This window comes from Macrotis lagotis, chromosome X (genome assembly GCF_037893015.1).
Source record: "Macrotis lagotis isolate mMagLag1 chromosome X, bilby.v1.9.chrom.fasta, whole genome shotgun sequence".
Classification (NCBI taxonomy): domain Eukaryota; kingdom Metazoa; phylum Chordata; class Mammalia; order Peramelemorphia; family Peramelidae; genus Macrotis; species Macrotis lagotis.
The window spans coordinates 653,431,101-653,447,162 of NC_133666.1; the positions used below are offsets into that span (position 1 = coordinate 653,431,101).

Below are 16,062 nucleotides of genomic sequence, written 5' to 3' on the forward strand. Positions count from 1 at the left end.
ACAGAACAACTCCAGGAATGGTAAGGTGCTTCTTGATGGGCATCTCTCTGAACTAGATAGTGGTTCCCATAGAGCATCCTTTGGTACTAAAAGCATTCCTTTCAGGAAGGACTTATAATTATAAATTACTCCATGTAAGATATCTCCTAAATCTTGATAGTACCTTTTGGAGACAGATGGTATTCCTAGTTGAGCCTCTCTAAGAGTTAGAAGATGCTCCTCACAAGATGTCTCTCAGAACTCAATAGTGCTCCTTATGCATTAGTTTTTAGAGTCAAATGGTATTCCCAGTAAGGCCTCTCCAAGAGGTGTAAGGTACTTCCTGTAGGCTATCTCCCTGAGCTAGATAATGTTCCCTGAGAGCATGTCCTGGAGCCAAACTTTATTACCCTTAGGACATCCCTGAGGGTTGGAAAATGCTCCCTATAAACACCCCCTAAACTGGAAGATATTTAATATACATCATCTTTTGAAGCCAGATTATGTTCCTAAAGAGCATCTCCAAGAGTCAGGATATATTCCTTACAGATTGTCTCTCAGGTCTTGCCTCCCCATGCAGTATCTCTTGGAGCTAGATGATATCCTTAATAGGGTACTCCCAAGAATTCAGTGTGTTCCTATAGGGTATCTTTTGAAGCTAGAGTTATTCCCTTCAGTCCATCTCCAAGAATTAGAAGAAATTCCCTGTAGGATATATCCCAGAAATGGAAGGTACTCCACGCAGTTTATTTTCTGCATGGAACTGCTTCAGAGGATATCTCCTAAGTTGGTCTAGGATTGCTAAATTCACTATAGTCCTGAAGATTTGTACTGAGGGAATAAGGAAGACCTAAGATTTAAAGCTGGAAGGGACTTGGAAGATATCTAGTTCAACCCCCTCCTTTTGCAAATGAGGAAACTGAGCCTCGGAAATTTTCACTCAAGATCACACAGATAATAAGTGGCAGGGCTGGGACTAGAATTCAAGTCCTCTTAGGACTAAACTAACATTCTGTACACTATACCACCCTGCTGATAAATATTCAGACCAACCTACCTTTCAAGAACCTCTTTGGTCAGTGTGGGACTGACCTAGGATCTGGAGAGGTTGGGAGGCAGGGGGACAGATTGTTCCTCTCTAGCCCCACTCCCACCATGACCTTTCTAGTAAGCTCAAATCTGTCTAGGGAACTCCTCCCCCACTCCTTGTTCCGTTCAGTGCCCACTCTGTGTCTTGGTGGAGAACAGCTGGTTGCACAGCTGGAGAGTCTGTCTGATTTCTCAGCCGAAACTCAGTTCAAGCCCTTCCACCAGTGCTTTGGGAAAGTTCTGTTTGAAGCCATTTTATGCATACAAGATGTCAGAAAAGACTGCACAAACAAGTAAAGGCCCCTTTGTGTCTAGCCTCTCATCCCCCTCCCCATTCCTTTTTCAAGAAGTGATTTCCTTTCTGATTCTGTTTGCCAGATGTTCTTAATAAAGGAGATTGACCTCAAGAGGAAAAGGGCAAGGACAATCTCAGTTCAAGTCCCTGTTCTAACACTTATTAACTGCATGACTCTGAACAAGTCACAAATCTCTGATCCTCAGTTTACTCATCTATAAAACAGCGATAAGCATTTTTGTACTACCTACCTTGCAGAGTTGTTTTCAAGTCTTGAAACACTAGAAATGTTTTGAAATATTTAGAAATGCTGCTATTGTTACTATTGTTGCTATTGCTGTCCTTTATCACTTGAGAAATCAACATAGTTATTTATGTAGGATACACCAGATGGATGAAAAAGGCCTCTTGATCAGAGGCTGAGGCCCGGTGAGAGGACAGTTCATCAAGGTGTTCTGTTAGAGAGATACTTCTGATGGTCAGAAGTGAAGCATCACATATACAGTTAGGACGAGCCAAGATTCAGTTCAGGCAATGATACCATATTCTCTCAATAATCTCGAATTGCTGCTGATCAACAAGTTTATCATTTCAGCTTGTAAACAAGACAAGGAGAGGTAATAAAGTGCAGTGGAACACCGGACTGAGAGAGAGGAGAGGCTGAAGTGCAAATCCTGCTGCTGATACATGGGATTCTTTGACACTGGGCAAGACTTTTCTCTCTATTCTCAATTTCCACATGTGAAAAAAAAGAGGATAACACCTATAGTGCCCATTTTACAATTGCAAAGATCATTTGAAATAGACAGGTATAAGTACTGAATCTGTGCTTTTATTGGTAATAATAACATCAACAATGATAATAACGACTAATTATATAATCTCCACTGTCTTCACAACCACCCTGGAGTATAGATGCTATTATTATGACTATTTTACAGTTGAGGGAACTGAGGCAAACAGAGGCTAAGTGACTTGTGCTGAGCCTGAACTTAGGTTTTCCTGGCTCCAGAGCTGGCTCTCTATTCACTACACCTCATTGCCTTTTTTGTAAACATTTGTAAACATTAAAAAGCCATTAGTGATGGCTTTTGTTATCTCCCCAGTGCTGCACAGAACAGACCTGAAAGAGTCAGAAGAGGGTCTTCCACATATATTGGATAGACCTCTAAGGAGGATTTAAGGAGGAAAATGGGCAAGAATTGAGCAGGATGAGAAGGCGTGACGAGGTTATGATCTGCATGAGTGAAAGGAATTGCCAACACCAATCAGTTCAAGATTCATTGACACATTATTGGGAGTTAGGTGGCATAGCTCTGAAGTCTGGAGGACCTCAGTTTAAATCCACTCTCAGACATTTGACATTTATTATCTCTATGACCCTGGGCAAGTCACTTAACCCTTGATTGCCTCCTCCCAAAAAAATTTAAAAAGAAAAAAAAATCCCATCATAAAATCTCCAATTTAGAGCTTCAAGGGAGCTCAGATACTGAGTTAGTTAAATCTAACTCTTTACAGATGGAAAGTGAGCTCTGAGCAATTTAAACAGACTTGCCCAAGGTCATACAGGTAGTAAGCATTAGAGAGAGGAATCTTAAATCTTAGACTTCTGATTTCAGATCTGGGACTCTTTGCACTGAACTATGTTGAGGCCCTTGAAAAAGTCAAGGTCTCCAGAGACTCAGATTAGGAACAAGGCTGCAGGGCTCAACCCAAGGGGCCTGGAGTGCTTGGCCTGGACTGGGAAGCCCCTGGGAGGTCATAATCCCTGCAGTAGGGATCCAAGGAGGGCAAACCCCTGTATTCCAGCCCCAGTGCATTTTCTCAGGGATTCTAGAGGGGGTTCTAGAGGAGGAAGAGGACCTGCAAGGAGAGGATGGGAAGGTGGAGAAGAAGAGAAGTGGAAAGGAGGGAATGGCAAAGGAAGAGAAGGAAGAAGAGTAAGAAAAAGGGGAAGGAAAGAGCATGGGATGGGATGACATAGGTCTTGCTTGCATTCAATGTCCAGATTAGAGCATAATTGAATCACACCTGAAAATGTACTTTTTTTAAGGCAAAAGCTGCTAATGGCATGAAGAAGTCTTAAAGAGAGAGAGAGGCATCTGGGTCCAGGGGCTTAGTACTTCCAAACCACAGCTTTAATTTTCTAGCTCGGCCGCTCTTCCACTCATTCCAAAACCCTCAGTCCTGCCCACAGTGATTTTGGAGAGTCCCACCCAAAGACTCCTCCTCTCACCTAGACATCACCTACCCCATCCAACCCTCAGGTACTCATGATTTCTCCCTCTCCCACCCCTCATCCCTACTCCACTGCTCCCTTTGCCCAGGGCTTCCTCTGGGGTTGCCCCTGGTACAAGGCATCCTACCTACCTCTCTCACACTGGGGCCCAGTGAAGCCATAGACACAAGCACAGCGATTGGGGCCAATGCAGCGACCCCCATTCTGACAATTCTGGTCACACACAGCTGGAGAGAGAGAGAGAAAGAGAGAGAAAGAGAAAGAGGTAAAGCCAAGTTAACCAGGAAGGGCCAGCCCTGGGTGGTAGCATGGCTCTGAGGGCATTTGCTCAAAGTGGCAAATATCCTAGAGGGTAGGCTTCCTTAAGTTTTGGACTGGGAGGCAATATCATCCATCCTTAGCTGGCAGTAGCTCATCTATTTCGTATAACCCTTCATTTCATAAATAGTTAGTTAGGTGTCCTAGTGGCTTGAGAGCTTGTTCTCACATAGGCACGTACATAGAGAATGTATCTGCAAGTCCATTTCATTGGAAACAAAATGCAGAATCACCAGTTACTAAGATTCATATGAGTGTGCATGTGTGTGAAGTGCACCAATTATCAACAGCATAATGATCATAAAGTAGTCGATGAGGCATAGAGCAGTCAACTTCAAACCTTGAAAAAAATAATAATTTTCTCCCTAAACATTTGTTTTTTGAGAGCTGGATTTGGAGTCAAAAAGACCTTAGTTCAAATCCTGCCCCGAATACTTAATAACTGTGTGAACCTGGGAAAATCATTTAACTCATTCTCTGCATCTGGAAAAATGACAATAATAACATTTACTTGAGTTAGGTGAGTACCCACAAAGATAATATACAGAATGGATTTTACTAGTCTTAAAGCCACAGGCAAATGTGAGTTATCATTATTATTATCATTATCATTATTATTACAAATGGTAAAAATGAGACTCACAGATCTGAAGTGACTTGCCCAAGGACATCTAGAGGCAGGTCATCTGTCACCAAATCCCAAACTCTTTTTACTGAACTATGTTACCACCCCGACTTTTCTTTTCTTTTCTTTTCCTTCCTTCCTTCCTTCCTTCCTTCCTTCCTTCCTTCCTTCCTTCCTTCCTTCCTTCCTTCCTTCCTTCCTTCCTTCCTTCCTTCCTTCCTTCCTTCCCTCCTTTCTTTTTTAATATTTGGAAAACAAAGAGACTTTCCTCTACAAAATACCTAAGGAGTGATCATCCCGCTTTTGTTTAAAGGCCTCCAGGTTCGAGGCAGCCCACTACTTCTGGAAGCAGCCCATTCAGATCTGGGCCCTAACAGTTCTTCCATACAAATTCTACCCATTGATTTTAGCCCTACTCCAATGTAGGCTGACCAGAACAGAGCACAGGACTGTTACCTCCCTATCCTTAGATGCCATGTCATTAGCAGAGGTTAGTTTGCAAATTGCAGTTTGAACTTTGGCAGAATCATAGAATCTTAAAGATGGATGGGACCTCTGGAGCCATGTAATCTGACTCATTTTTGTCCAAACAATCCCCCTCTATCACACTGCCAACAATTCATCATCCAATCTTTCCTAGAAGACCTCCCAAGGAAGGCACCCACTTATCTCTATTTGTTACTGTTTTTTTAAACTTTCAAAAAATTTTAGTGCTGAAACTGATTCTTTTAATGGGGAAAACTTGGGCTTTTCTGTAATAGGTGTTTGAGAACTGGCATTCTGGGATATGCAGTTGAGAAGGGCAAGAATTCCCTTAGCCTTGAGAGTGATTTGGGACTATGCCCATCCTTGAATCAGAAGGCAGACTTGAGCCACGCCTGGGAATTAAAAATTACACATACACAGTTTTTGAAAGGACATATTGAGAGGAAAGAGTGGGGAGATGGCAAGATGGCATCCTTGACAATCCAAAAGATTTAATGAGCTAAGCCAGAAAACACAGGCAGCACGAGTAACAACGGACAGAAAAAATGAAAATGAGAAACCAAAAGGAGGGTGTTGAGATCAAAGTGTGCTATCAGGTTTCTGCAGGAATCTTGGAACAGAAGATTTGTACCTCCCTCTTTCAAAGACTGACAGACATTCAAAAAAAAAAGTCTGCTCTTTTTTTTTAACCTCGCCCCCCATACCTGTCTAATAGTAGATAACGTAACATACTCTGCATTTTCCTAGAAAGAGAAAAGCCAAATGTCGCCCAGCTCTTGATAGTCTCTTCCCATTCCCCTATTAATTGTTCACATCACAGGCTGTGATATGTTACATCCTGTTTCTAAAATTAACATCCCTTTTAGACTGGGGCCAATATGATGATGTTCAGGTCCCCTCCTCTGCTATTTTACAGAGGTTATGTCACATGAAAGTTATTAGTACAATCACAATAGCTGAGGGCCCTCAGTAAGGAAAATTCTTAACATTCAGGCAGAGGGTGACCCTCAATCTTAATTTAAATTTTATTTTATCTCCCACTAATCCCTGGCTTCTCCATAGTGGAGACAAATCAGGATTCTGGAAATGTTCAGGTAGGAGAAGCAAGGAGAGAGAATATTTTAGTGTCTGTTATTGTACAGGGGAATTTGAGTAAAAAACCAAGACTTTTTTAAAGCTTTCCTCAGTCCTTGAAGAGATGGGTAGAAGCAGAAGCTTCAGCCTAAGTGTTCTGTCTTAAGATGCCTGCAATCTTTCCCTTCTCTGTCATATCTCCACCCTCCTTTTGGATTCTCCCTTCAGTTTTTTCTGCTGGTTGTTGCCCTTGTCCCTGTGCCCATGCTTGTAGGGCTGAAGGCACTATTTCTCAGCTCCTTCCTCTTTGTCTCTTCTGAAGTGTATGTGCAGGTGTGACTCAAGTTTACTATCAAGCAGACTCAAGGTAATGAGAATCCTTGTCAACAAGGGTTCCTGAACTACAAACCCGAGAATGCTAACCAGTTTTCAAATCCTGATTACATCTCCTTGACCCTTCACTCCCACTCACCTCACACATCACCTTTGTTCCCACATCACCAGCACTTCCAAACAATTGCCAAATCTTGTGGGGGCCTACCTTCACATCTCTTGCACCTATCCCTTCCTCTCCACTCCACGTGGGCACCATCCAGGTTTAGATCCCCAAGACTACCTGGGCCTGTTAAAATAGCTTCCTAACTGTTCTTCCTTATCCCCAGCCTTACTCCTTTCCAGTCTATTCTTAAAAAGTTGGTACAATAATTTTTCTCAAGGTCTTATTATGGCACTTCCTCATTAAAGAATAACAACACAAAACCTTTATTGTCTCTCTCTTGGACAAAATGTAAAATCTTAAACTTGGAACTTCCAACCCTTTAGGGACAATCTGCCTCTAACCTATCATTCTAATCTTATTTCACCTCTCCTTCCCTTTGTATATTCGATGATCCAACCAACCTGGACTCCTCTCCAATCCCCACTTCTCTGGCCTCCATACCTAGAATGCAGGCCTTCCTCATCTCTGTTGAAATCCTTCTCTTTATTTAGGGATTACCTCAAGTATTACCATCTTCATCAACATTTGAAGATTTCTCTTTTCACAAGTTTTCCAAGTGTTAGTTTGGCTCTTTCCTCTTTCCCTAACCCGTTACACCTGATGTCCTACTTATCAGCTGGCATATAGTGTTGTCGTTAGAAAGCTCCTAGAGGCACAGAAATTATGATTTTTTAAAAAAAAGAAATGTATCTTCAGCATAGATTACAGCATTTTAGGAGCAGTGGTACAGTGAATAGAGCACTGGCTCTTTAGTCAGGAGGAGATGAGTTCAAATCTGACCTCAGACACAAGATACTTACTAGCTGTGTGACCTTGGGCAAGTCACTTAACCCCATTGTTCAACAAAAAACAACGAATAAGTCACAGTGTTTTGCACAAAAGCAATCAGTGTAAGTGTCTGCTGAATTGTAGAAACAGTTGTAAATATGTAGCAATGAATAGGAAAAAGAGTTTTCTGCATTTCGTGATTTTGGTCTTTCCAGGAAAGTGTTGGCTTACCTTTAGATAATTTTTAAGATCATATCAGGGTAGGATCAAAGAAAACAGATTTTTCCACAAGGAGCAGGGGACTAAGAGAAAAGCAAGGTGAAGGAAGATGGGGGGGGGATGATTTAGCTGCTTCAGGAGTGATTTTAGCAATATTACTAAAAAGAAAAAAGATTTCTTGGGCATAAAGTAAGGCCCAAAATAAGCTGGACTCTATAATAATACTGTGTGGATTAGGCACATTTTGCCTACCTAGATAGAGTTTATGCTCTAAGGAAACATGTTAGGATGAAAAGAATGCTGTGTTTAGAATTTGAAGACCTAGGTTTGAACCATCTCTCTGAGCTTAAGTTTCTTTTTTCTATAAAATGGGAAAATAATATCGATATTACTCATATCACAGGATTATTTTGACTGGGTTATGGAAACTTTGAAAGAGTTAAGATAGAAATGTTCCTGAGGTATGTTGTTAGCTTGCTATTAATCTTTTATATTTCATGTTCTGTGGGATATTACAAGGTATATGAAATAACTAAATATTATATTACAAGATAGATAAAATAACTTTAGGTAACTGAATGAAAATGTAAGGATGTAGACTCATCCCTTTTATGCTATTTATTCTTTTATATACAATGCTCCATGGACTTTTGCAAGGTAATAATTGCTTTCTGAGTTGAACAAATGTATTAGGATATATAATCATTCTCAGTAACAAGGGTTCTTAATTTGGGATCTATGGACTAAAATTTTTTGCAACTATTTCTTTTTTTTTTTTTTTTAGGTTTTTTGGGGGTTTTTTGCCTTGCAAAAAAAGTGGCTTGCTCAAGGCCTCACAGCTAGGTAATTATTGTCTGAGGCTGGATTTGAACTCAGGTACTCCTGACTCCAGGGCCGGTGCTCTATCCACTGTGCCACCTAGCCGCCCCTGTAACTATATTTTAACATAATTAACTTTTTGATAATCCTCTATATATTTTTATACTTTTAAAAACATTTTTCAGAGAAAGGGGTCATGGGTTTCATGAGACTGCCAAAATAATCGAAGATACAAAGAAAACACACACACACACAAACACATATGTTTTCTTTGCCATAAAAATGTAAATCCCTTGAGGGCAGGGGTTGCTTTTACTTTTTCTTGGTTATCTCAATCACTTAGCATAGCCTGGAACATAATAAGACTTGTTGATTGTAAAAGATGAGCGTGTGAAAGAAACCTCAGTACAAGTCTAATAGTAAACAGGACAACAGGGATAGGTACCTTGTTCCTTCCTACATAATTTTGATGTCCTCTATTAGATCTCTATTTTGAAATTATTTTATTCTATGTAGATTGAAAACTATATTAAATGGTATGGTAGCATATATTTAAAATGGTGCTCTTGAATTTTAACATCTGGACAACTGTGAGCAGCAGTTCAGCCTGTGATAATGGTGCAGTTCTAGAAGAGTTTATTGGGATATTTTGAGGACAGTATTTGTATTATGAGGATTTTCCATTTGTCAGTCCATAAAAGACAACTAGCTACTGAAGTGTAATTTTAACCACCAGGTCATGTCTTGCTAGGTTTTTGGTAAGTAATAAATTTTTATAGCCTTAACAATGTGTTGCACAGTTTTTTCCCTTAAGAGATGCACATTGGTTGTTAATTCCAGTCTTCTTAAAGATAACTCTTTATAATTTCTGACGGCAGTGACATAGTTCTCAATTTTCATCATAAATTCTTTCATTTTTACATACAAATACACATGGATAAGTCATTTGTTTGAGGCTTCTCCACCAGCATATTATTGACTGAGTTAATGAGAATGTCATCTATAGAGGACATTTTCATTTTACTCTTGGATTGTAATTACTCGATAAGTTCCATCTGATTTATAAACCACTTTTGATTATAATATTCAGCAAATACAATATTATACAACTTTATTACTTTTATATATCACTCAGGGAAATGATTTCTGTTTTTTCAGAAGTATTTCTGTAGGTTTCTTACCAGTCTAAAATGTTGTCTAAGAATACCTATCAATCTTTTCTCCTTTCCAGTAAGGAATTGTTCATCTTTCTATTAACTGCTCTATGATAATAGGTCTTGTATTAGGGTCCATTTGAAGGACCTGAAAGTGTGAAAGTGTCACATAATTGTTAGTTGCTTTAAACATATTCTTCCCATACAGCTTTGAATTCAGGATGCCTAGATGTCTCTTAACACATAAGTTGTTTAGTTGTTTCCAGTCATATCTGACTCTTCATGACCCCATTTGGGGTTTTCTTGGCAAAGATACTGGAGTATTTGCCATTTCCTAATCCAGCTCATTTTAGAGATAAGGAATTGGAGGTAAATGGAATTACGTGACTTACCCAGGGTCATATAGCTAATGTCTGAGGCCAGATTTGGACACAAAGAGAAGAATCTTCTGACTTCAGGTCTGGTGCTCTATCTACTGAATCACTTAGCATCCTTTACCACCTAACTTCTTTTCACATATTTGACCACAGTTTTTTCATCTGTTTATACTCACTATGTCTTCACCTATATCCACTGGTTCAATGTGACCTCCAGCATGAAGTTCAAAACTACCAGTCTCTATCTTACCTTGACAAAGTTAACAACTTTATACTTCAAAATGATATTTTTTGTTTTGTTCTTTTTGCAAGACAATGGGGTTAAGTGGCTTGCTCAAGGCCACACGGCTGGGTAATTATTAAGTGTTCTGAGGCCGGATTTGAACTCAGGTACTCCTGACTCCAGGGCTGGTGCTCTATCCACTGTGCCCCAAAATGATATTTCAATATTATCAGAGAACGATTCCATGAGGTAAATGATTATTATATCTATGATCTCATTATTTTCATCTTTTTTTATGAGGTTTAGATAGAAATAGCCTTGAGATTCATTATCAAGTTATTTATTTGTTTACATACAATGCTCTATGGACTCTTGCAAGGTAATAACTGCTTTCTGAGTTGAACAAATGCATTAGGATGTGTGATTATCCTCAAGAACAAGTGTTCTTAATTTGGGGTCAATGAACTATGAAATTTTTTTGAAACTATATTTCAACATAATTAGCTTTCTGGTAATCCTCTGGATTTATTTTTATGCATTGAAAAACATTATTCAGAGAAAGGGGCCCCATGACTTTCATGAGCTTGCCAAAATAATACAAGATACAAAGAAAATTCAACATCCCTGCTCTATAGGATAACCAAAAGCATCCTTGACACAATTCCATTGGCAGATAAAGAAAGTAGGGCTGATATGTACCCCTTGTCCCAGGCTCTATTCTTCAAAAGCTTTCTATTATATAATGACTTAAAAATTTTTAGAATTTAAGACAGTAACATCTACTTAAAAATTGTTCTTGAGGAGTGGCTAGGTGGCGCAGTGAATAGAGCACCAGCCCTGGAGTCAGGAGTACCTGAGTTCAAATCCGGCCCAGACACTTAATAATTACCTAGCCGTGTGGCCTTGAGCAAGCCACTTAACCCCATTGCCTTGCAAAAAAAAAAAGAACTAAAAGAAAATTGTTCTTGAGTTTTTATGAATCAATGTTATATAGTCAGGTAATGTCTGCTTTTGTGGGGTTGGAAACAGTGTCTGTATTTCTGACCTCTGGGTATTTAGAACTATGGGTAAGTAATCCCGTGGAAGTACTATAACCTGGCAGGTAGTTAACTTTTCCACTCCTGGAGGCAGTCAGGTGGTAGAGCAGACAGAGTGCTTGCCCTCAAGTCAAGAAGACTGGAGTTTGGATCTGGTCTCTGACATTGGCTAACTTTGTGATTCTGGCTGTCACTTTTTTTTTGTCTTTCAATTGTAAAATAAGGATCATAAAAGCACCTATCTCCTAGGCTTGTTGGAATGAGATAATATTTATAAAGCACTCAGCACAGTTACTTTTTGTCAGAGGCAGGATACCTCATGTCAGTACCTATCATTTAGCACTGTGGAAGGATGGTAGTGATCTGAGAAGGCTGCCTAACCTCGTAGTGACAGGGCAACCAGATCAGAATACTAGGGAAGAGAACAAAATTGGCTGTGTTTGGGCCAGTATCAAAGATCAAAAATGGAGGTAATCTCTTGTATTCCAAAACAAATTCTAACATACTGTGTAGTCCTCAGCAAATCCCTTCCACTCTCTGTCCCTCATTTTCTCCATGCATAATATAAAGGTGCTGAACTAGATGATCTCTCTAAAGATCCTCCCTCTTATGGTGTCCCATATTCTAAGACCCTTCCTGTCCCTGATATAGGGCTCTCCTAGCTCTTATGACGTCCCATATTCTAAGACCCTTCCCACCCCTGATATAGGGCTCTCCTAGCTCTAAGATTCTATCCTCTAAGAATATTCACAGCTCTGACATTCTGTGTCCTAAAAGCCCTCCCAGCTTTGACATTCTCTTAAGTTTCCTCCCACTTCTGCCATTCCTTCTAAGAACCTTCCCACCCCAGATCTTTGATGTACTAAGGACCATCTCAGTTTTAGCATTCTGTGTTCTAAGGACCCTCCAATCTTTGACATTCTATGTTTTAAGGGCCTTCCTAGTTTTAACATTCTGTGTTCTAAGAACTTTCTCAGCTCTGACAGTCTGGGTTCTAAGGACCTTCCCATCTTTGGCATTCTTTGTCATAAGGGTCTTTCCAATTCTAACATACTGGGCTCTAAGAGGCCTCCCAGCTCTGGCATTCTGTGATTCTGTCATGATTTTCCCAAAAGGAAGCCTTAGCTCCCTCACTTGAATCCCTACCCATTCTCCCCTCCTCCTCATTTTCCAAGTCTTCTCCATTCCCTCATTTCCTACCCCCCCTCACCTCCACTGGCTCCACAGCTGGGGGACAGTTGTCCATTGGCACAGGCACACAAATTGGGTCGGGAGCAGAACCCTTCCCCACAGGAATTTCGGCAAATGGCTGAAAAGAGAAAAAGAAGGAGATGATAAGGACAAAGTGTCTTATAGGCTGGATACTGCATTTGTTGTACTTGCTGCTACACTGTGGCAATGGTAATGCGGAATCAGGAAAGTATTTCAGGATAGGGAATGAGGAGACTTGAGTTTAAATCATGGTTCAGAAACTAACTTCCTGTGTACAGATCTTGGTTATGTTTCTTCTTCTTTCCGGATGGCGCAGTGAGAGCACTGGCATTGGAGTCAGGAAGAAAGGAGTTTGAATCCAGCCTTAGATACTTGATACTAGCTGTGTGACCTTGGACAAGTCATTTAACTCTGCCTCATATCCAGGGCCATCTCCAGTCATCCTGATTCATATCTGGCCCCTGGACCCAGATGGCTCTGGAGGAGAAAATGAGGCTGGTGACTTAGCACAGCACCTCCCTTACTCAAATCTAATTCATGTGTTTGTCATGGCATCTCACTGATGTCATAGCCTTCTTTGAGAATGAAGGACAAACACTATTTCTAATCTGTAAATGAGTATAATAAAACTGACTGAACTGAGGTGGGATGTATGGGAGATCATGAAGAACAACACTCAAGATTTGGAATGACTATGGAATCTTGTTTCTTAGAGGTAGCCAAGGAAAAGAACAATAATGCTTTTTTAAAATTTGGTTTTTTTTGTTTGTTTTTTAAGGCAATGGGGTTAAGTGACTTGCCCAAGGACACACAGCTAGGCAATTATTAAGTGTCTAAAATAAAATTTGAACTCAGGTCCTCTTGAATCCTGGGCTAGTGCTCTATCCACTGTGCCACCTAGCTGCCTCCAACAATAATTGCTTTTTAAGGACAGGAATCCTACCCTGGCTAAAGAAAAGGAGATGACTTCAAGAGTGCCTTTCTCAACTTCTTCCATTCTGTTTATAGAGCAAAGCCCAGTTTTTTATCTTAAAAGGAGAATATTTATGCAGGAATTACACAGGATTCTTTCCCCCACCCAGGTCCAATGTCTGAACTTATTAGCTCTCACTTACGGACAATGCACTGATTTCCCCCAGGAAGGGTCCTCCAGCCCGGACAGCAATAAGAATGAAAGCGGGAGCCACAGACATTTGGCCTGGAAAAGAACAGGGACATAGGATGAGTCCTCACACACAAGCTCCCAGAAGTAGAGTATTTTAGATCCAGGGGTCAAGGAGTTAAGGAATGAATGGATGAATGAAGGAATGAATGGATGAATGAATGAATGATATTCCTGCCTCAATCCTCAAGAAGAAAGGGAGAGAAGCCTTGATCATTGTCCCAGGAACTAAGGATAATGGAATATTCTCAGGGGCATCATAGAGGGGACAACAATAAAAACAACAGATGATGATAATGGGAACAGTTAATTAATTATAATGTCAGTAAACCAAGACCCAGCGGGTTACTTGGCTCATCATTGAGCTTAGGAAAAAAGCTCACATCCCTTAGCTGTGGTATAACAACTCCTGCTCCTAAGCACATGATACCAATCTGAAAATGTGAGGAAAGAGATTTTCTCACATGGAGCATTATGGGCATGGTGGATGGGGCATCGTGGACAGGGTGCCCATAGCAACATCATGACAAAGTGATCAGCCCCAGAACACCTCAACCCTTGTTTGCAGACTCAGGGTTTGCTCTGGCTCCCTATTTAGGCAGACAACTCTAATATCAAAATGAAATAATATTTGTAAAGCATTTTGTAAATCTTGAAGTTAGCTATTACTACTACTATTTATTTTAGTCCTTGTGACATTGTGAATGGCAAACTGGGCTTGGAGTCAGAAAGAACTGAATGAATATCCTGCCTTGGTCACTTAGACCTTGGAAAAGTTACTTTACCTCCGCCTGTCTAATAGAAGGAGAGGGAACCTGGTATAAACATACCCTCTTAAGGTGTCAAAGCCTCTTCTTCGAACCCGGCTCAAGGCTGGTGTCTCCTCATGGCCAACAGATTTGTCAGTCCTAATGGTCCCTTCCCACTGGGCCTGGGCCATGCAGACCAGTGTTGTCCATCCCAGAAGAATCTGGGTCAGCCAGTTCCCAGCCATGGTCAGGATGCCTGCCTCTTCCCCTGGCCCCGTCCCTTGAGGCTCAGTCCCCAGGGCTGATCGTCACAGGCTCCTGTCCTGGGTTGGAAGGGAAGGAGGGGGAAGAAGCAGGACTCAATACAATAATAATGGCATCCAAGCACTTCAAGAGGATCAAAGAACTTTCTTCCCAAAAATCCACTGAGGGCGTGTGGGTCATTTATCCCTATTTTACAGAGGGAGAAAGTGAATTTCAGCATGTGAATTGAGGCCAGAGGAATAATTAAGTCAGATCTAAGTTTCTTTCACTCCAAGCTCAAGGTTTTTTTCCATTATGTCACCAATATATGGAGGGTTTTTCTCAAGTAAGCTTCCATTTGTATCCTCTTGGTCAAAAGCCCCTCTATCCTGGGATATCTCATCTCCTTCATGCCACCTTCTTCAAACCCTGTTCCCTTCTCATTGTCCAAATTCTAGATACTTTTAGGCTGAAAGTCTTAGCTCATGATGTACCACCTTCTCTGTTCTGAGTCATTTTTGATTCCCCTCACCATTATGAATACTCATCTTTCTTAAGCCATAGACTCCTGGACCTAGAATCAAAAGACCTAGGTTCAAATCTCATCTCGGACTCTTTTCTGTTTCATGACTGGACAAGTCACTTAACTTAGTGAAGTCTCAGAATTCTCTGAGACTTCAGTTTCCAGATGGGGTATGATCTATGAGGTGGTAGAGAAAGAATATTGAGACAATTGGTCCTTGAAACACAGTAGCATGTAAGCCAATTAAGGTCATGGACTTTAATTTTTATCTTCATTATATCTACTAAATGTTTAATAAATATTTGTCAAAATTTGTCAAATTCATTCCTCCAATAAATATGTGGGTAACAATAAATACTGTGTGACAAACTATAGCCCCTTATTATAAAACCCCATAAATAAATCACATATAACCTGGTCATTCTGGAAAAGAATTTAGAACAATGTTCCCAAACATATTAAACTGGATGCTTTCTGACCCAGCATAACTCTTACTAGGACTGTCCTCAAAGAGATTGAAGAAAGAGAAAAAGACCCATAAGTACAAATATGTGTACAGCAGATCTTTTTGTGGTGGCAAAGAACTGGAAACTGAGAGGATGCCCAATAAATTTTGGAATGGTCAAACAAGACATGGTGGTTTGAATGAGATGGAATGCAACTATGTTATAAGAAATGATAGAAGAGATGATTTCAGAAAAAACCTTGGAAGAGTTGTATGAACTGATGTAGAGTGAAGTAAAACTGGTGGAAAAATTTATACGACCACAATATTGTAAAGATAATCAATTTTGAAGATTTAGTAACTCTAGTCAACAAAGGGAGGGATCATAGTTCCAAAGGACTGATGATGAAGTATGCCACCCGACTCTAGATAAAGATCTGATGGACTCCAGTGAAGACTAAAGTATACCTTTTTTGTGTGTTGGGGACAGGAGACACGAGGGATTCATTTTATTTGATTATGCATAT

At 40.3% G+C, this 16,062-nt stretch overlaps 1 protein-coding gene across 1 annotated transcript in view; it reads right to left on the bottom strand.

The window, feature by feature from the left end:
* Positions 1-14,643, bottom strand: part of FBN3 (fibrillin 3) — a 106,484-nt gene extending 91,841 nt beyond the window's left edge. The window contains exons 1-4 of the mRNA XM_074205012.1: positions 14,406-14,643; positions 13,529-13,611; positions 12,412-12,510; positions 3,734-3,829 (exon numbers count right to left, since the gene is read on the bottom strand). Of these exons, the coding sequence (XP_074061113.1) occupies positions 3,734-3,829; positions 12,412-12,510; positions 13,529-13,611; positions 14,406-14,569 (442 nt within the window). The 5' untranslated portion in view covers positions 14,570-14,643. The remainder of the gene's footprint in view (positions 1-3,733; positions 3,830-12,411; positions 12,511-13,528; positions 13,612-14,405) is intronic.
* Between the last annotated feature and the right edge of the window lie 1,419 nt (positions 14,644-16,062).